This window comes from Equus caballus, chromosome X, assembly GCF_041296265.1.
Source record: "Equus caballus isolate H_3958 breed thoroughbred chromosome X, TB-T2T, whole genome shotgun sequence".
Lineage (NCBI taxonomy): Eukaryota > Metazoa > Chordata > Mammalia > Perissodactyla > Equidae > Equus > Equus caballus.
Genome location: NC_091715.1, coordinates 18,086,450 through 18,106,834, shown reverse-complemented (window position 1 = coordinate 18,106,834; position 20,385 = coordinate 18,086,450). Strand labels below are relative to the sequence as shown.

Genomic DNA, 20,385 nt, shown 5'->3' with positions numbered 1-20,385 from the left:
ACGACTTTGTCCTTTTTTATGGCTGAGTAGTATTCCATTGTATATATATACCACGTCTTCTTTATCCAATCATCAGTTGCTGGGCACTTAGGTTGGTTCCATTACTTGGCTATTGTGAATAATGCTGCGATGAACATAGGGGTGCATGGAGCTTTTGGAATTTCTGATTTCAGGTTCTTAGGATAGATACCCAGTAGTGGGATGGCTGGGTCAGAAGGTATTTCTATTCTTAACTTTTTGAGGAATCTCCATACTGTTTTCCATAGTGGCTGTACCAGTTTTCATTCCCACCAAGAGTGTATGAGGGTTCCGTTTTCTCCACAGCCTCTCCAACATTTGTCACCCTTGGTTTTGGATATTTTTGCCATTCTAACAGGTGTAAGGTGATATCTTAGTGTAGTTTTGATTTGCATTTCCCTGATGATTAGTGATGATGAGCATCTTTTCATGTGTCTATTGGCCATCCGTATACCTTCTTTGGAGCAATGTCTGTTCATGTCCCCTGCCCATTTTGTAATTGGGTTGTTTGATTTTTTTATTGTTGAGTTGTGTGAGTTCTTTGTATATTATGGAGATGAACCCTTTGTTGGATAAATAACTTGTGAATATTTTTTCCCATTTAGTGGGCTGTTTTTTTGTTTCAATCCTGTTTTCCCTTGCCTTGAAGAAGCTCTTTAGTCTGATGAAGTCCCATTTGTTTATTCTTTCTATTGTTTCCCTCATGTGAGGGGTTATGGTGTCCGAAAAGATTCTTTTGAAGCTGATGTCAAAGAGTGTACTGCCGATATTCTCTTCTAGAAGACTTATTGTTTCAGGCCTAATCTTTAGGTCTTTGATCCATTTTGAGTTTATTTTAGTAAATGGTGAAAAAGAATGGTTGGTTTTCATTCTTTTACATGTGGCTGTTCAGTTTTCCCAGCACCATTTGTTGAAGAGACTTTCTTTCCTCCATTGCAGGCCCTCAGCTCCTTTGTCAAAGATTAGCTGTCCATAGATGTGTGGTTTTATTTCTGGGCTTTCAATTCTGTTCCACTGATCTGTGTATCTGTTTTTGTACCAGTACCATGCTGTTTTGATTGCTGTAGCTTTGTAGTATGTTTTGAAGTCAGGGATTGTGATGCCTCCAGCTTTGTTCTTCTTTCTCAGGATTGCTTTAGCAATTCGGGGTCTTTTGTTGCCCCATATGAATTTTAGGATTCTTTGTTCAATTTCTGTAAAGAATGACATTGGAATTCTGATTGGGATAGCGTTGAATCTGTAGATTGCTTTAGGTAGTATGGACATTTTAACTATGTTTATTCTTCCAATCCATGTGCATGGAATGTCTTTCCATTTCTCTATGTCGTCCTCGATTTGTTTCAAGAACGTCTTGTAGTTTTCGTTGTATAGATCTTTCACTTCCTTGGTTAAATTTATCCCAAGGTATTTTATTCTTTTTGTTGCAATCGTGAATGGGATTGAGTTCTTGAGATCTTTTTCTGTTAGTTCATTGTTAGCATATAGAAATGCTACTGATTTATGTATGTTGACCTTATACCCTGCAACTTTGCTGTAGTTGTTGATTGTTTCTAATAGTTTTTCTATGGATTTTTTGGGGTCTTCTATATATAAGATCATGTCGTCTGCAAACAGTGAGAGTTTTACTTCTTCGTTGCCTATTTGGACTCCTTTTATTTCTTTTTCCTGCCGAATTGCTCTGGCCAAAACCTCCAGTACTATGTTGAATAGGAGTGGTGAAGGTGGGCACCCTTGTCTTGTTCCTGTTCTGAGAGGAATGGGTTTCAGTTTTTGTCTGTTGAGCATGATGTTGGCTGTGGGTTTGTGATATATGGCCTTTATTATGTTGAGGTACTTTCCTTCCATACCTATTTTATTGAGGGTTTTTATCATAAATGGATGTTGGATCTTGTTGAATGCTTTCTGTGCATCTATTGAGATGATCATGTGGTTTTTCTTTCTCATTTTCTTAATGTAGTGAATCACGTTGATTGACTTGCGGATATTGAACCATCCCTGTGTCCCTGGTATAAATCCCACTTGATCATGGTGTATAATCTTTTTGATATATTGCTGTATTCAGTTTGCCAAAATTTTGTTGAGGATTTTTGCCTCTATGTTCATCAGTGATATTGGCCTGTAGTTTTCCTTCTTTGTGTTGTCCTTGTCAGGTTTGGGGATCAGGGTGATGTTGGCTTCATAGAATGTATTAGGGAGTGCTCCATCTTCCTCTGTTTTCTGGAATCGTTTGAGAAGGATAGGTATTGAATCTTCTTTGAATGTTTGGTAGAATTCTCCAGAGAAGCCGTCTGGTCCTGGACTCTTATTTTTGGGGAGGTTTTTGATTACTGTTTCTATTTCTTTACTTGTGATTGGTCTATTCAGATCCTCTATTTCTTCCTGATTCAGTTTGGGAAGGTTGTATGAGTCTAGGAATTTGTCCATTTCTTCCAGGTTGTTCAATTTGTTGGCATATAGTTTTTCATAGTATTCTCTTATGATCCTTTGTATTTCTTCGGTATCTGTTGTGATTTCTCCTCTCTCGTTTCTAATTTTATTTATTTGAGACTTCTCTCTTTTTTTTAGTGAGTCTGGCTAAGGGTTGTTGATTTTGTTAATTTTTTCGAAGAACCAACTCTTTGTTTCCTTGATCCTTTCGGCTGTCTTTTTTTCTTTCAATATCATTTATTCCTGCTCTAATTTTTATTATTTCCCTCCTTCTACTGAATTTGGGCTTTGTTTGTTCTTCTTTTTCTAATTCCATTAGGTGTCGTTTGAGGTTGTTTATGTAAGATTTTTCTTGCTTATCGAGGTGAGCCTGTATTGCAATGAATTTCCCTCTTAGGACTGCCTTTGCTGTATCCCAAATCATTTGGTACGGTGTGTTTTCATTTTCATTTGTCTCCAGATAATATTTGATTTCTTCTTTAATTTCTTCAATAATCCATTGTTTGTTCAGTAGCATGTTGTTTAGTCTCCACATTTTTGGCCCTTTCCCAGCTTCATTCTTGTAGTTGATTTCTGGTTTCATAGCATTATGGTCAGAAAAGATGCTTGATATTATTTCAACCCTCTTGAACTTATTGATGCTTGCTTTGTTTCCCAAGATATGGTCTGTCCTTGAGAATGTTCCATGCGTGCTTGAGAAGAATGTGTAACCTGGTGTTTTTGGATGAAGTATCCTATATATATCAATTAGGTCCATCTGATCTAATTTTTCATTTAATTCTATAATTTCCTTGTTGATTTTCTGTCTGGATGATCTGTCCATTGGTGTTAATGGGGTGTTGAGGTCCCCTACTATCATTGTATTGCCGTTGATGTCTCCTTTTAGTTTTGTTAATAGTTTCTTTACGAATTTTGGTGCTCCTGTGTTAGGTGTGTATATATTTATAAATGTTATGTCATCTTGGTGGAGCATCCCTTTTATCATTATATACTGCCCCTCTTTGTCTTTCTTTATCTGTTTTGCTTTGAAGTCTACTTTGTCTGATATAAGTATGGCAACACCTGCTTTCTTTTGTTCATTATTAGCTTGGAGTATTGTCTTCCATCCCTTCACTTTGAGTCTGTGTTTGTCTTTGGGGCTGAGGTGTGTTTCCTGGAGGCAGCATATTGTTGGGTCTTGTTCTTTGATCCATCCTGCCACTCTGTGCCTTTTGATTGGAGAGTTCAATCCATTCACATTTAAAGTGATTATTGAAGCGTAGGGGCCTACTGTTGCCATTTTATCACTTGTTTTCTGGTTCTTTTGCATTTTGTCCTGATGGAGAGCTGTTACTTTGTGTTATTGTCCTTCTGCTTGTCTCCTTGGTTCTGGATTTTGTAACCCCTTTCCTTTTTTTGATTTTTCAGGAATGAGGTTCTTCCTGAGCATTTCTCGAAGAGGAGGTTTTGTGGCGACGAACTCCCTTAACTTTTGTTTATCAGGGAAAGTTTTTATTTCTCCATCGTATTTGAAGGATATTTTCACTGGGTAGAGTATTCTTGGCTGCAGGTTTTTGTCCTTCAGAGTTTTGACTATTTCATTCCAATCTCTTCTAGCCTGTAAGGTCTCTCCTGAGAAATCTGCTGATAGCCTTATGGGGGTTCCTTTGTAAGTTATTTTCTTCTGCCTGGCTGCCCTTAGTATTTTCTCTTTGTTGTTGACTTTTGCTAGTTTCACTACTATATGCCTTGGGGTTGGTCTTCTTGCGTTAATAAAGTTTGGAGATCTATTGGCTTCTGTTGCATGAAGTTCCATCTCTCTTCCCAAGTTTGGAAAGTTCTCAGCTATTATTTCTTTGAACAGGCCTTCTGCCCCCTTCTCCTTCTCTTCTCCCTCTGGTATACCTATGATCCTTATGTTGCATCTCCTAATTGAGTCGGATAATTCTTGGAGAGTTTCTTCATTTCTTTTTAGTCTTAGTTCTCTCTCCTCCTCTGTCTGCAGCATTTCTGTATTCCTATCCTCCAAATTGCTAATTCAGTCCTCCATATTATCGACCCTACTGTTCAGAGAGTCCAGATTTATCTTAATCTCCTCCATTGTGTTCTTCATCTCCAGTATTTCTAATTGGTTCTTCTTTATAGTGTCAAGCTCTTTTGTGACATAGCTCCTGAACTCATTGAGTTGTCTATCTGAATTCTCTTTTAACTCGTTGAGTTTTTTAATAATGGCAGTTTTGAAGTCATCGTCATTTAGGTGATAGATGTCACTGTCTTTGGGATTGTTTTCTGGGTGCTTAGCATTTTCCTTCTGTTCTGGAGATTTAATATATTTTTTCTTACTGCTTGATCGCGTGGATTTGTGCCTCCGCATAGAGATAGAGTTTAGTCGCTGCTTCTACTTGTTGCAACTGGTGTGGGGGGCGCAGCTGTTTAGACTGCACCAATCAGGAACCCTGTCAGCTGTTACTGACTGGACCTGGACCCCTCCTCGTAGTCACAGTGGTCCTGTGGGGTCCCTCGTCGGTTGTGGGGGCAATCGCAAGGGGGCCTCAGGCTGCTAGTGCCTACTGTAGCAGCCCACTTAGATGCGCTCCCTCCTTGTGGTCTGCAGTGGTGTTGTGGGCTTTCCAAGCAGCCAGGAGCAGGATCAGCTATAATTGTCGCTTTGTCCCTAACAGAGCCCACAAGATCACACTTGTCCACTATAGGTCCCAGCAGAGCTATGGGTATCTTCTGCAGTCTGTCGTTAGCTCACCTAGCTGTGCTACTTTTGCCCCAGGGCCTTCCACCTTGCGATTGCCAGTCGGGACCTTTCCACTAGTGCTGTGCAGAGGCTTTCACTGAGGCTGCTGTAGGAACCTGGAGTTCCCCCCTTGGCTATGTAGCTGTTTCACCGGAGCTCCACTCTGCCCCACTCCCCTCTGATGGGTTCTCTGGGAGCCCCTTGCCTCATCTGGGACACGGCCAGAGTCCGTGGGCCTGGCAGTGGCCTGTAAGCTGCTGCTTTGTGGGGAATTCTGCTCTAGGGAGCTTCCTGGTGTTCCAAATGCTGGGCGGGGCCTCCCTGCCAATTGCGAGCAGCGGCCCTCCCTGCTGAGGGGCTGTGGGACCCTGGAGCGTTCCCCCAGGCCACCGAGCCAGGTGTTGGAGCTCTACCCAGTCCCCAAGCACGTCCACGGGAAGTCTGGACAACCCCTGTGCCAGAGACCGTGGGCCCAGCAGCAGCTGGCAGTCTGGTGCAGTGCCAGGGAATCCACCCGCTGGGAGCTTCCCTTTGTTCTGATTCTGGGCGGCACTTCCCAGCTAATGGCAAGCAGAGGCTTTCCCTGCTGGGGTAGTGCAGGACCCTGGAGCCTCCCCCCAAGCCACAGAGCTGGGCGCTGGAGCTCCAACCCTGTCCCCAAGCACATCCATGGGAAGTCCAGGCGCCCCCTGCACTGACCTGTGCACCAGAGACTGTGTGCCCAGCAGCAGCTTGCAGTCTGGTGCCGTGCCAGGGAATCAGCCCGCTGGGAGCTTCCGTTTGTCCTGGACTCTGGGCGTGGCCTCCCTGCTAATGGCAAGCAGAGGCTTTCCCTACTGGGGAGGTGCAGGACCCCGGAGCCTCCCCCCAGGCTGCAGAGCCGGGTGCTGGAGCTCCAACCGTGTCCCCAAGCACGTCTACAGGAAGTCTGGGCGCCCCCTGCACTGACCCGTGCACCGGAGACCGTGGGCCCAGCAGCAGCTTGCGGTCTGGTGCCGTGCCGGGGAGTCCACCCACGGGGAGCTTCCCTTTGTTCTGGATTCTGGGCGGGGTCTCCCTGCTAATGGTGAACGGAGGCCTTCCCTGCTGGTGGGTGCAGGACCCTGGTGATTTCCCCTGGGCTTAGGTGTAATCACGGGGGGGCTTGAGTAGGGCTGTTGTCACCTGTTTCCACTGTCGCTCAGCTGGTGAGTGCACACTCCTGCCCTTGGTGTGTGGTGATGCTATGGGGGAGTCTGCTGGAAGAGAGCCTCCTGCAGGAACTAGGCTGTCTGGGGGTCGGGGGTCAGGGGTCGGAGAGTTTTCACCTATTTACACCTCCTCCTAGGGGGAAGTCCGTCTGCCTTCTGATGTATAGTAGCACGAGATTCTTAGGCGTCTTGAGATGCTGTCTGGATATCCTTTGTTAATCGGTGAATGTCTAGTTAGTTGTAGATTCAAGGGGGGAGAGACAAAGAAGACCACTCATTCTGCCATCTTGGTCCCGCCTATTAGCACACTCTTATTGCACTTGTCCTCTTAATTGGGTTGGTACCCAGTGTAGCTGGTTGCTAGGCTCAGGGGCGTACAGTTGTGGTAGGCCTGAGGCCAACAAGGCTGATGTCAGTTCTCTTAGGAGTGCAGCTGAGTAGGGCTAGCCCTTGGCATGGAGGCACTCAGTTGTTTCAGGCTTTGGAAGGTGGCGCTGATCCTTTTTATGGCTATTTGTGAAACACAAGTCTTCTGCCGCTGATAAGCCTCACCCCCCTCTGGACCACATACGCTGTCAGCACAGTCCTGGTCCGTGCACACTTCTCAACCCCCTGGAGCGTACCCCACCACCACACTGCAGAGGCCCCCACCTCTGCCCCAATGCCCCCCACAGTTCACCTGGTCCTCACACAAGCCCTGCCCCACAGACGCAGACACCTTTGCCTGCCTGTAGAGGATCAAGGCACTCAGTCTATGCAGGCTGAAAAGTAGTCTGAGGGCTTGCTGTTAGGTGGGGCCAGTCCCTAGGAGGGGTTGCCTGCCCTGGCTGAACTGGATTAAATCTGTGCTCTAGTGGGTGTGGCAGACCCCTGGGCTAACAGCCCAGGGGACGCACCTCACTGGCCCCCACCTGTGTCCATATCAGCACGCCTGGACCAGCTCAGAACAATGGCCCCCACCAATGTCTCCGTCTCTGGAGAGGATCCTCCTCTCATGAGTCCCGTTTCACCAAAGGACAGTCAGCCTTCTCTCTGGTGATTTTAGGTTGCTGCAATGAGTGAGTTTGTGCGTGGGCCCTTTAAGACCCGGATCTTTTCGGCTTTCGGCTGATAGCTTTTCTGGGGTGACCTCGCTGCAGTTAATAGCCAGCAAAGCCAGACAGTAAGACCCCCCCCCCTCAGTTGGGCTGAGTCTGAAGGATGGTTCTAGCAGTATTGCCCCCGTTCCAGACCTCAGTCCTCCAGGGAGGGCTGCGTACCTTAGGTTGGCTCCCGCCTGGCCAGCTGAGAAGCTCCGCTGCTCCCAAAGGTGGCTTTTTTTCTCTCTGGCCAGAGTTACTGCCTCTTCTGCTTTCGTCAGGACTGTCCCTTGTTGTGGGGGTTCTTTTTATCCAGTTTTCAGTTTTCAATCCAGGGTGATTCCTCGTAAAATTGTTGTAACCTGGTTGTGTTTGTGGGAGGAGGCGAGTTCAACGTCTGCTCACAGCGCCATCTTGACGAGAACTCAATTTCTTTTATTTTTTATAAAATGAATCTAGTGTGGACTTTTTTAACAGTAGGAGTTTTATGGTTGATGATTGTCCTGGTGCACATGTATATGCGTGTATGTATTATGTATATGTTAATTTTTAAAATTTCTTTTGGAATAGACTTTCCTTTCTTCACGGATTTAAAAATTCCACTTTTATCGTGTACTAGGTATTTACGCAGATTTAGCTCTGGACAGTTCTCTCGTGGTTTGTCAATCATACAGGATAAAGCTGTTTTGTTAGATATTTGTAATGTATTTACATATTTGATAGTGCATTGACTCAATTAATTTGAATTTTTCCAAATTGCCTCTGCAGGAATGCAGACTATTGTAGTACAAATGTCAACGTGATTGGTAGATAGGAGCTAGAGAAGATGTGAAATGGAGGAGAGTGGATAGGATCTTAGGGAAGATGTCGCACTTTGGCTGAACTTGGAATGATGAATCTGGTTTGATGTAGCAGAGACGAGAAAGGGTGTTCTAAAGGGGGGAAACAGTGTGAGGAACAGCATCCAGAAATGTGAACAAGCGTTATATCATGGGCGATGGGAGAGCAGAGTGGAAGGGATCTACTATTTACTGAGTACCTACTGAATGTGAATCACCATGCTAAGCAATTTATAGGAATAGCTCTGAGGTCAGCTGAATCCTCAAACTTTGTAATATTTTGTGTCAATGCATGTTCAGTGTCCTTTCAGTCAGTTCCAGTTTGGATGCAGAACTCAGTATTTCTTTGAGTTTCTAAAGAACAATTCATTTACAAAAACTTTGTTGGTCAATGTAAACCATAGTTTTTTGACCTCAACACCATAGATATTTTGGGCTGTAGGGTGCTGACTTGTACATTATAGGATCGTTATCACTGACCTGTATGCACTGGATGCCAGGAGGCATTCTGCTGCCAGGGGGGACAACCACAGATGTCTGCAGACATTACCAAATGTCCCCTAGGTGGCGAAATCAACTCTGAGTGAGAGTCATGGATATAGATTATACTAAAGACAGGAAATTCTGTGTGGAGGGTTTTATGCTGAATGGTGCACAAGAAGTAAGTGTCCTCTGTTTTCTTCACCAGACTCCCTTCATGGTTTCTCTGCAGTAGTGTTCAGAGCAGGGATAGTTTTTCTTAATCTATCGTAAGGTTCCTCAACTATGGCAGTACTAACATTTGCGCCACATAACGGTTTCTTTTGGTAGTTGTCCTGTGCATGGTGGGATATTTAGCAGAACCACTGGCCTCTAACCAGGAGATAGCAAAACCATCCTCCGAGTTGTGACAACCAAATCTGTCTCGAGACACTGGCAAAATTGGCCCTGGTGGAGAACCCCTGATGCAGACTATACCAAGGATAGGAAGGTTGGAGAGTTTTATTCTGCACAACATACCAGATATAATTTAGAAATCCTCTATTTTTTCCTCTGATGTCCTTTCGGGGTAACTATGCAGTTGGATTTGTTTTGTCTACACTCTCTCAGAGATTCTCCATCTCAGCGCTGTTGATGTTTTGGGTCAAATATTTCTTTGCTGTGGGGTTAACCTGTAGATCGTGGGGTATTTAGCACCATCTCTGGCCTCTACCCACTAGGTGCCAGTAGCACGTTGCCTGTCCCCTGCCCCCAGGAGAAGAAACAACCACTACTGTCTCCACATCTTGTGAATCGTCTCCTGGAGGGGAGGGGCAAAACCGTCCCTGGTTGGGGACCACAGTTCTATCTCTACTTACCTTTCCCCATAAAGTGACTCTTTCTTTTCAGCCTTTTCTGTAAGAGGAAAGGTACACGTCTCTCCTTTTCTTACCCTTAGACATTGAGTGATAATTTTTGTTGTTCTTAGTACTTGACCATGATTGAGGAACCTCACTCTGTATCTCAAGCGGCTTAATTGTTACACTTTTCTCTAACGAATATAGCATTGCCCCTAAGGGGAATTCTGGCAAATAACATATACACCAACTTGCTAAACATTCATCATTTCTCCTCCAAGTGAACAGGAACAGGCCATTTGAGCTTCTGTCACAGGTAGTACTATAGACTGCTTTTGCAGCAGAGTAAATTTGCACATCTCTCTTTTTCACTAAATGTGAACATGTGGGCAACCTCAACACAAGCACATTGTCTTACTCATAGTAACTGTATTGAAATGAAAAGAATGTAAGTATTGGAGTGTGGCACATGTGAGTTACAATATCTGTTAATTCCTCTTCAACCAGAGTTAGTGACCTTTGGCAAGTGAGTTGCCTGACCTTGTTTCATCCTCTGCAAAATATGGGTAAAATTGCTCTCTGAGTTGGTTTCTTGTAAAGATTATAAGATAAAGCACCTGGTGTCTATGTGAGACAATAAAAAATGTTAACCATTGTTATGAATTTATCAAGAGAGATCGAGTCCTATGTAAAGAGCTTTGAAAGCCAAACTTTAAGCCTCTGACACCTAGAGTGTTTACCTCTTTGTTTCACTAAATTTCTGACTCATTTGTTGGGGTCCTGGCTGAAGCATTCTTAGAAAACATGGTTGCAGTAATCTTTTAGTTTTGCCAGAAATTTTAAGGCTTGACTAATTCCAATGTTCTCATAAACACTGAATCTTAAAATTTAACATCATTGTGAGGATTTGTTTTTGCAATGGAAGAAGAGGCATGTTGCTTCTAAATAAAACATGAGAGAGAGAAGGATAAATTGGGAGTGTACTAGAATTGGTTCCTATGGCAAAGGTGTCACTTGATTGAGTTTTTAGTGGTTTTCCCAGTACATATTTTTGCTTCATGTTTTCTTTATTTTTGAGGAAGATTAGCCCTGAGCTAACTGCTGCCAATCCTCCTCTTTTGCTGAGGAAGACTGGCCCTGAGCTAACATACGTGCCCATCTTCCTCTCCTTTGCATGTGGGACGCCTACCACAGCACGGCTTGCCAAGCGGTGCCATGTCCGCACCCTGAATATGAACCAGCGGACCCCGGGCCACTGAAGTGGAACGTGCACACGTAACCGCTGCGCCACCCGGCTGGGTCTTTTGTTCCATGTTAAATTTCCCCCTTATGTACGTGCAGTTTTGACATTTTCAAGACAAATTTGAAAATAAAATATGACGAAAAGAGAATAAAGACAACTTGAGAGTGACGTACAAAAATCAATGAGGCTGCAGAATGCGCTATTCTGGTCATTAAAAAGGGTTTCATTGTTCACTTCATTATAGGAGGAGGTGATTTTTTCCTGGATTAGAAAATAAAGTGTTAACGTAAGGCTGGGGTGCGCAAATTTGGCTATAATATCGCAGAATTTAGAGGTTAAGGGGGCTCCAAAATTACATACTCTAACTATCCCAATTTATTAGTGAAGGAAGTGAGGCCTACAGAAGGCAAGTCACCTCCCCAGAATTTTTAACCAATGGTTGATGACAGAGTTTGCATGAGTATCTGACTCACAGTGAGTCAGACACACTGCTCTGTTACTTCCATCTCTCTAGACAAACAGAATTATGGAAGCTTCTAGCAGATTTCACATTAATCTCCTAGTGAATTAGAAAAACTAGGGGACGATGATTGTTGCGGCACCGCCCGCAAGGGGGGAACAGAATATTTGGGCAGGCATCAGCCTGATGAATGCTAAGTTCCCATGGAGTACAACCATTTTAAAGACAGAAAAGCACCATCGCCGTCCTCTACCAAGTCTTGTAGGGAAGACACAGATGGACATGGCAGGCTAGAAAAGAAGCTAGACTTCAACCAACACACAAGACTTAGTTTTTTCCCAAAAAGTCTCTCACTCTCATTTTCAAAACACTTTTGATTTTATTAAGGAACACACAATGTTGATGGATTTGAGCATTGGTCACACGCGTTGTCACTGCCAGAATGTTTGCAATGCTTCCTTATGTGTCTTGAATGCTGCTTCTTTAACATAAGTTGACTCTTCCAGGAGCGCGGTCCAACTTTTCAAGGTAGACATCAGTAAAACTGCTTGGCTTTTCCTTGAGGGTTTCTGGCTCCATTGCCTGAGTCCTTTTTTCCTTTCTGCAACTTGCATTGCTCTGCCATTTTCAGAAGATCTTCTGGGACACTTTGATTAGCTCTTTCCAGAATTTTAATCAATTCAGTGGCAATCTTCCAGTCAGCTTGAGTCATAAGGGTGACAGAGACTCCAGTCTTGCCTGCTCTTCCAGTACGCCCTACTCTATGCACGTATTCTTCAAGATTCTTTGGGGAATCGTAGTTGTATACGTGTGTGACATCCCTGACATCGAGGCCTCGGGCTGCTAAATCGGTAGCAATCAATATCTTCACTCTTCCACTTCGGAAGTCGTCTAACGCCTGCTCGCGGTCAAACTGCTCTCTGCTGCCGTGCAGGGATTGTACCGGGACGCCCTGGATGCTCAGATCGCTTGATAAGTCATCTGCAACCAGCTTTCTGCTGACAAATATGATAGCTTTGTCTTCGGGTGACAGGTTCCGTAGGAATTCTTGGATAAGAGTTCGTTTTTCTTCCTCTGTGGTGACAATGATGTCTTGCTTCACTGTATGGACAGCAACGAGATCTAGAGTACCGACATAAACAATCATAGGCTCTTTCAAATAAGATCTTGCAAGTTGGCGAATGGTGTGTGGCCACGTTGCACTTGTCATAACAGTCTGCCGGTCTGGGCGCACATCTAATAGAATCTTCGTGATCTGGCCTTCAAAGCCCAGATCCAACATTTTATCCGCTTCGTCTAACACCAAGTAAGTGATGCTTCGTAGGTTGACACACTTGTTCATCTGCAGATCATTCAGTCGTCCAGGAGTTGCAATAATGATGTCGACGCCTTTGGTAATGTGCTGAATTTGCTCTTTTCTGTTTCCACCGCCGTATACACAAACGCTTTTAAGACCTTTGTAGGAATACTTAGAACATTCTGCCTCGACCTGAAGAGCTAGCTCTCGCGTGGGGGTGAGGACGAGCATGCCAGGCCCATTTCTTTCTTCTCTAGATATGGGCTGCGAATCAAGGTGAATAAAGCCGGGTATCAAATAAGACAAGGTCTTGCCTGTCCCGGTTTGGGCAACTCCTATCAGATCCATTCCTTGTAGCACAATCGGCCACGCCTGTGACTGAATGGGCGTTGGCCTTTGGAAACCTGCTTTCTTAATGCTTTTCAGGACCTCGGGATAGTGCTCAAAGGCATCCTCAAATTTACAGGTCGGGTTGGGGATGGGACGTTTTTCGCCGTCTTTCAGGTCCTCACACGTTATGTTGAAATTTTCCTGTCTCCAAGCGTCTACTTGCACTTGAGACAGCGAGCTTGTTGCTGTGGATTCTACGTAGAAGTTTTTCTTGATTGGTGGTAAATCCGCCCATTTTCTTTTTGCCCACGCCGCCCCTTCTGCCTTAACGTGATCCCAGTCTATCAGCGGCCGCACTTGTCTAACAACGGGGCGTGTGCGTAAGTCTCTCCCAGCAGAGGACTGGGAGGCGGCATTATCTACACTGGCTACCGAACTGTACCTTCCTTCTTGTTTTCGCACGAGGGTTTGTATAAGTGCTTTCGCTTTTCCCTTCATGGCTTCGCTGCCAAAAATCTTGACCTCGGCTTCAGAGTCACCTTTTACGATCTGTATTTTGGTGCTCGTCATACTCTGGATGTCTTTTATCTTTGACCCTCCGCGACCAATCACCACGCCAACCATACTGTTCTTTATTCTGAAGCACAGGGGTGGTTCCCGGGAGCCAAAGGCCCTCAGCTCCCAGTACCTGGAGAGGCCGCTGCCGCCCGTGCCGCCCCTGCCATCCCGGCTGGCCCTGCCATCTCGAGGCTCTGCCCTCCTCCACTCGGGGGCCCAGGCCATTGCTCTGCAATGGCGAGGCTGGCGAGGGGCCTCTGCCTACCTAGACTTCGGAGGAGACGTCCCCCGAGGCCTCTTTCTCTTCAGCCTCCAGAGCGGCGACTAAACCACCAGTAGGTACTTCCGTGGCTGTTACCTAGGCAATTGTTGTTTGACGTGGCGTGAGGGAGGGGCTTTGGTGGTCTGGCCAATCACAGCCGCTGGGACTTGGGTGAGGTAGGCAAGCTCTTCTGATGCAAACCTTAAAGGGACAGGACACACACACACTCTCAGGGGCAGGCGGACCCTTTAGGCGCTTAGAGGCCCTCGAGAGTGAGGGTCTCCTCGCCTTTCGTGTCCTAGTGCCTCAGTCGCTCGCCTCATGCTAGTTCTGGCTCAGCGTGGGAGCTGACTTGAAGCAGGCCTTCAGCTTATCCACATAGTCTTTTTTATAAGCCAGTTATTTCCCTAGGTGGAAGAAAACAGTGGATGTTTAAAGGTCAACCTATTTGTGTGTTTGCTTATTTAGGTAGATTGCATTTGAGTAACAGCAATACTTGGTCTAGATAAACTCGTCACTTCCCTGTCCTCCACTCCAACTTAAGTTATACCATCAGAAGTCCCTTAGGTGCACGCTTAAGGGCGGCATTTTGCCTGCGATTCTTCCGCTCAGCTCCAGCGTTCGTTCAGAGAGTTTCTAGATATTATTGCAGGGATGCTGTTTAGAAGAGAGGCAGCGTGGAGTCTAAGGTACCTTAGGTGGTGTTTTCAATAGTTTCCTACTTTTCTCAGTGCCTCATATTTTTTTTTCCTTCCCGGTGGTTTCATAGCTTCAGATGTCTTTGCACTGGAGGACTATGTAGAAGTCGTTTATCGGGTGCAATGTAGAAGACACCCTAGCAGCAACCTGGGCGGGTGGACTTCTAGCCTCTAGGTAAAGAGTCCCAGAGGCAAGGAGCTCCCTTCGTTTCAGGCATATCCGTTCCCTTATGAGGCAGTTTAATGGTTACAAAGATGGTGTGCAGCTAAAATGTGCCACCTCTTGCTTCCTTAGATACTTCCTCTGACTTCTGAAATTACACAGAACAGGTTTGATTCTCCTTGTATCCTTCTGTACTTCAGGGCCACTGTCAAGTCCCCTTGGGATTTCTGTTCATCCGGATAAAAAATGCTAGTTTCTGTAACGTTTCTCGATGTGACATGGTCTCCAGGATCCCTACCGATCCCGCTGTTGTTCATTGCAAATGGTCCATTGAAGACTTTTTTTTTTCTTTTTGCTGAGGAAGTTTAGCCCTGAGCTTACATCTGTGCCAGTCTTCCTCCACTTTATATGTGGGTTATGACCACAGCATGACTGTGGAGCGGTGTACGTCCACGCCCGGGCTCCAAACCCGTGAACCTAGACTGCCGAAGTGGAGCGCACCGAATTGAACCGCTGCGGCACGGGGCAGCCCCCTTTGAGGACATTTTATGATATGATGCGTGGAACTAAACAAAGAAATCCCCACCAATGGTCTTACCTTTACTAGTAGGTCCTCTTCACTAAACGAGACAGCTGTACCTATGAACTCTTAAGAAACAATGCTGCTTACAGGAACATGAAGGGCATTTAAGTCCATTTTTCCTCTTCCCGTACTTAAAATGGTTGCTTTTTGCTTTTTTTTTTTTTGTCTGCTTAACTAAAAATAGGCTCTATATTTATCGTTTTGTATTCATCCTGTTAGTTTTGGTTTTTTAATGCTGATTCTCTCATTCATGCTATTATTCTCTAGTTTCAAGTCTTCTGGCAACTAAACGTTCATGGCATCTTTCTCTCTCCAGCCAAAGTTGCTGATTTGAACATGGTCAGATATCAGGTAGAAGACTTTGACACATTGGGAAAAACGTTCTCTCTGCTAGTACTTTTCCTGAAAGATGCTTTCTGAAAAAAAAACAAAGGTTGCTGGCGAAATATGTGTGGGAAAGATAGAACCCTATAGCCCTTCTGTGAGAGTCACAGTGCACCTTAGGTATCTCAGCAGCTCTTGTAGTCATAGGAATTGAGAAACTCCAGTGGGCCTTTTTGAGCCACAACTTGCCATAGTAATTTGCCGATGGAACCTCTTCTCAGTATTTTAACTAAACTTTACATTTGGGATCATTTGAGATTTACAAAAAACTTGCATAGATTGTACAAGGGGTTCTCATAAACTCCTCATCCAGTTTCAGGTTCCTCCAATTAGATCATTTCACCCTACCATGGTACATTTGTCAAATAGGAAAGATCAATATTGGTGTGATAATATCAACCAAACGCCAGACTTTATGCCACCAGTTGTACCTTAATGTACTTTTCTGTTCCAGGATCCAGTTCAGGACACCACAGTGCATTTAGGTGTCATGTATGTTTGGTGACAGTTTCTCAGCCTTTGCTTACTTTTCATAACCTTGCCAGCTTAAGGAGTCATGCTCTGACATTTTGAGGAATGTCCTTCGAATTGGGTATGCCTGGTGTAATTTCTCACAATTAGACTTGGCTTATGAATTTTTGGAAAAACGTCACAGAGGTGAAGTGCCCTTCCTGCCACATCATCTTGGCTGGTAGCTGAGGTAACATGACCTGTCAGTGGTAATGTTAACCTTGGTGACTTGGTTAAGTGGTGTTAGCTGGGTTTTCCCCACTCTGCAATTATTATTTCTCCTTTTCCTTACTCTGTTCTTTGGAAGCAAGTCAATAAGTGCAGCTGACCCTCAAAGACCCACCTCCTTTTTAAAAGCAATTCTTAATAGCGTTTTGTACAACTAGTAAGGTTCTTTGTAACACAATTTGGAGAACACTGCTCTGGGCAAATTTAGATTGTCTGATGCACTTTTCTTTTCACCGCGTTGTTCAGCTGAATGTATTCCTATCAAATCACGTTACAACGCCTCCATGCTTCTCCAGGAATCATACGTGGAGTTTTTTTAAAGCATTTCTCATATCTTCTAAACAACTATTAAAAAGGAAAGTTTGTTTTGTCAAGTGTGCCTTTTAATTATTGAAGTGTATGCTATGTTTCTGTGTCTCTGTCTTTATGCCTTCTTTTTCATGTTGAAGAATGCTACATATTACAGAACCACAGACCCGTAGAGTTGTTGGCTCCATCAGAGGTCATCTTGTTCTTCTCCTTCATTACAGAGAGGATGAACTTGAGGCCCTAAAATCATTCTGGACTTGACCTGGAGTACTCAGCAAGTCCTTGAGAGTATCAAGTGAGAAAAATTTCTTGACTTGCAGACAGGGGCTCTTATGCCTCTGCTGTGAAGTGACTTGTTTCTGCTCCTCATGTTTTATGTGGGTGATATGGGAAAACAGAAGAAGCCGTGAGAAGGAAGTGGAGAGAAGTCATGGAGTGGGGAGAAAGGTGGTTGTAAAGTCTGAGTACAAGAGCAGGGCACTTTAATGTGGAACTCATTGTAGTGAATGACTGGCTTAGAAGACTTTTATGGGTATTGCAGGTTCTAAGAGAGTTTGAGTCTTCAGGGTCATTCGTTACCATCTATGATTGGTCTTTTCACTTGGAGAGATTGACTGTCACCTAAATTAAGGGCCACCAGTGTGACATCCTTTGCTTCAAATATCTTTGCCACAGGCTTATCTCGTATGTCTGAAATGTTCCCATTAGATATTTATCCCCGTGGGTTATGACTTGGTACCTTATTAACTTGCTTTTGGAAAAAAAAAAAACACAAAAGCGTGAACTTGTCAATTAGATGCATTCTAGTGGTTGTCAAAGGGGAGGCGGAGGCAAAGAAGGAAGGGTTTGAGTTTCTGGTAAAGCATGTCTGAAGGTAAGAAGAAAGGTAATGAGAGGGAAGACAGTACGTTTAAGACACTCTTCGCCCTTTTGCTTAGTGTGGTCCCTTACCTTATACTTAACCTTATAGGCAACAGTAGGAGAGTGAAACATTACAGGCACTGAATTGAGCTAATTTCCAATCACTCTAATTTTCACAAAATTTTCCTGTGGGTAAGTTAAGATTGATAGCCTAACGCATTCTTACAGGTGGGAAACAATCTTTAGAAATCTTGGTAGTATTTTATTTAGTAAACTTCCTTTGATGATCTAAGCCAAACTAGACTTGTGGAGTTCCAGTTAGCATTGGTGATTATAAGAATCATAGTTGATTTTACATCTGTGGAGCACTTTGCATCTTATAAATTCCTGTAGAAATGGTCTAATTGGATGATTCTGTCGGGCCATTACTCTGTCTACAGATGCAACATATTATGGCAACCCTGCCATCGTTCTTGTACATGTTGGAGTGTTTACTTTCTGCACAGAGCCATACTCAATACTGTAATCTACGGAGGCGGCAGCAGTATGGGGTAGTGGGCAAGAACACTGGAACCTTAAGAACTGGGTCCAACTCTCAATTCTACCACTTACTAGCTGTGAGATTTTGAGCAAGTCCCAAGCTTCTTATCCCTTCTCTCTGCTACCTGTAGAATGACATACTAATACCTATCTCATACGCCTGGAGACACACACATGGTTACACTACTTGGTTCATAGTAGGAACTCTCCAAACCTCAATTATCCATGTTATAGAAGCATTAGGTGTATAGAGACAATTATGCCCCTTCCCAAATGCCTGTCCAAGAGTTTCCCTGATAGTTTCCTCTGGTCCATATCAAAATGAAAAGTACTAAGGTAAATAAGGTTTCTTCCATAAATCTAAATGCATTCCATTTAACCTTTTCAATTCTAACGTTGTGCCTATTCTTTCGGTAAAATATCCTTTTAAAATTAAAAGGAGGATGACAGATGATTTTGAAAGCTCTTTGCAAGATACAAAAGAGTAAAACTAATGCCAGTAGCCAGATTTGGTTTTGAAAGGTTACTGGTGTTTGAAAACCAGTGAATTAAAAGTGCTCATCTAGCACATTAGCAGAGGATCAGAATTCAGAGTGCTATTGGGTCTTAATCATGATGGCAGGCAAGAAGGGCTTGAGAGGGTCTCAGAGGCTGGAGAGTTGGGGAAGAGACCTATAAGGGATCTAGGTCTGATCTTTTACCAGGACGTATAAAACTAGAGACAGGAGGATGTTAAAGTTTCAGGGGGAGAAACCAATGTGGCCTTGGGGAAGACATTAGGGCAGCCTGGAGGACTAGGACAGAAGATTCAAGTTACGGAGAAAAGAGAAATCGTTTGGAGAAAAATAGAGTGGTGCGGCGAAGAGGAAAAGAAACTTACAGGAACCGTGAAGACAACCAAAGAAGTTTGAAGTTAATATGGTAAGAAGAGAGAGTGAACCTGGAGTGAAGGTGTCATATGACACTGTAAGTATTAATTAGGGAAGCAAGTCCATATGGGGAAAGTAGGATGCAGTGAAATGAAGTAAAGAATGGGGCTGTGTATGTGGTATTTTAAGTACATTGGAGGGAAAGACTTGAACAGAGTGGGGCAGTGCGAATTCAGAGAAAGGAAGAGCTAGAAAGCTCGCAACTAACGTGTTTTAGTCCTACTATACGCCAAACATTTTAAATGCATTATCTTGTTAAATCATCATTGCAGCCCCATAGCAGGTGTATTGACCTTTTTGCTGTGAAAACACTGAAACTCAGTGAGGTTACATAATTCATCTAAGTCCATGCAAAGTTATGGTGAACAGTTTAGCTAAATTTAAACACAGGTCTGACTTCTTTAAAGGCCTTTTCCACTCCACTCCTATTTGTACAGGAAAACATGCTTGATTTGGTGGCTGATTCTAGAGATGGGATGAAAGGAGTACTTAATCCAAGATGACTCAAACTTATAGGTTGGAAATTCTTTGGAGCAAAGAATCTTGGAGCCATATGACAGGACAGTTGGAGAGGAAGTAATTTGTAAGCCAAGAAGAGGAGTTTGGTTTGACACATGTCCAGTTTGTGGCGTCGTGTGGACATGCAAGTGGAAATGCTAAGGAGGACTGGAGATTTGGGACTGTACTTCAGATGAGAAGGCAGGAGGAGAGAGATGAGAATAATCAGCATAGAAGTTATATTTGAAACTGAGAGAATGAATATTCTTCCCGAGATGTAGAGAGTACCAAGAAAACGTTTAAGAATATCGTAAAGAATCAGAGAATTCATATAATTAGATAACGAGAAGAGGACAGGGAGTCAAGTGAGGAAACAAGAAAAATTCAAGAGGATCAGAAGAGAACAGTATAATAAGAAAGAAGGTAAGAGAACATGTCAGGAAGGCTTGATAAACAATTTAAAATACTTCATAAAGGACAGGAGGTAAATAGACTACTGAATTTGGGAGAAAGAAATTGTGAATGACTTTCGAGAAGACCCTTTTTGTGGAGTGATGAAGAAACACATGTTGCTGGGAAGCAATGGGGATGAGAGACAACTGGACCACTGGGGAACTTTGGAGTGATGGGGAGAGAACTTTACATGTTGCCCCGAAGGCTGAAAGGCACTGTCTTAATTTCTAAAGAAAGCTGCTAGGAAACCAAGATGTCAGGGGCAAGTTATTGGGATTGTTCTGTGAAGGATCCTTTGGATGTCAGGAAGATTGCTTAACATCAGTTTTTGAAGGAAATGCACTTTATTTGTTTATTTATTTGGTTTTGATTATAACATTATATAGCTTTCGGATGTACATCATAATATATTTCACATTCTGTGTAGATTACGTCATGTTCACCACCCCAAAACTAATTATAGTCCATCCCTTCACATTTGAACC

The 20,385-nt window shown here is 43.8% G+C and overlaps 1 protein-coding gene across 1 annotated transcript; it reads right to left on the bottom strand.

Annotated features, from left to right (window-relative positions):
- Window positions 1-11,656: 11,656 nt before the first annotated feature.
- Window positions 11,657-13,859, bottom strand: LOC111771594 (probable ATP-dependent RNA helicase DDX53). Its single transcript, XM_070257341.1, has one exon. The coding sequence runs from the start codon at window positions 13,705-13,707 to the stop codon at window positions 11,833-11,835; it is 1,875 nt and encodes a 624-aa protein (XP_070113442.1). The 5' UTR covers window positions 13,708-13,859; the 3' UTR covers window positions 11,657-11,832.
- Window positions 13,860-20,385: the final 6,526 nt, after the last annotated feature.

Coding starts and splice junctions, on each gene's coding strand:
- LOC111771594 (XM_070257341.1), bottom strand. CDS start 13,707: ATGGCCTGGGCCCCCGAGTGGAGGAGGGCAGAGCCTCGAGATGGCAGG.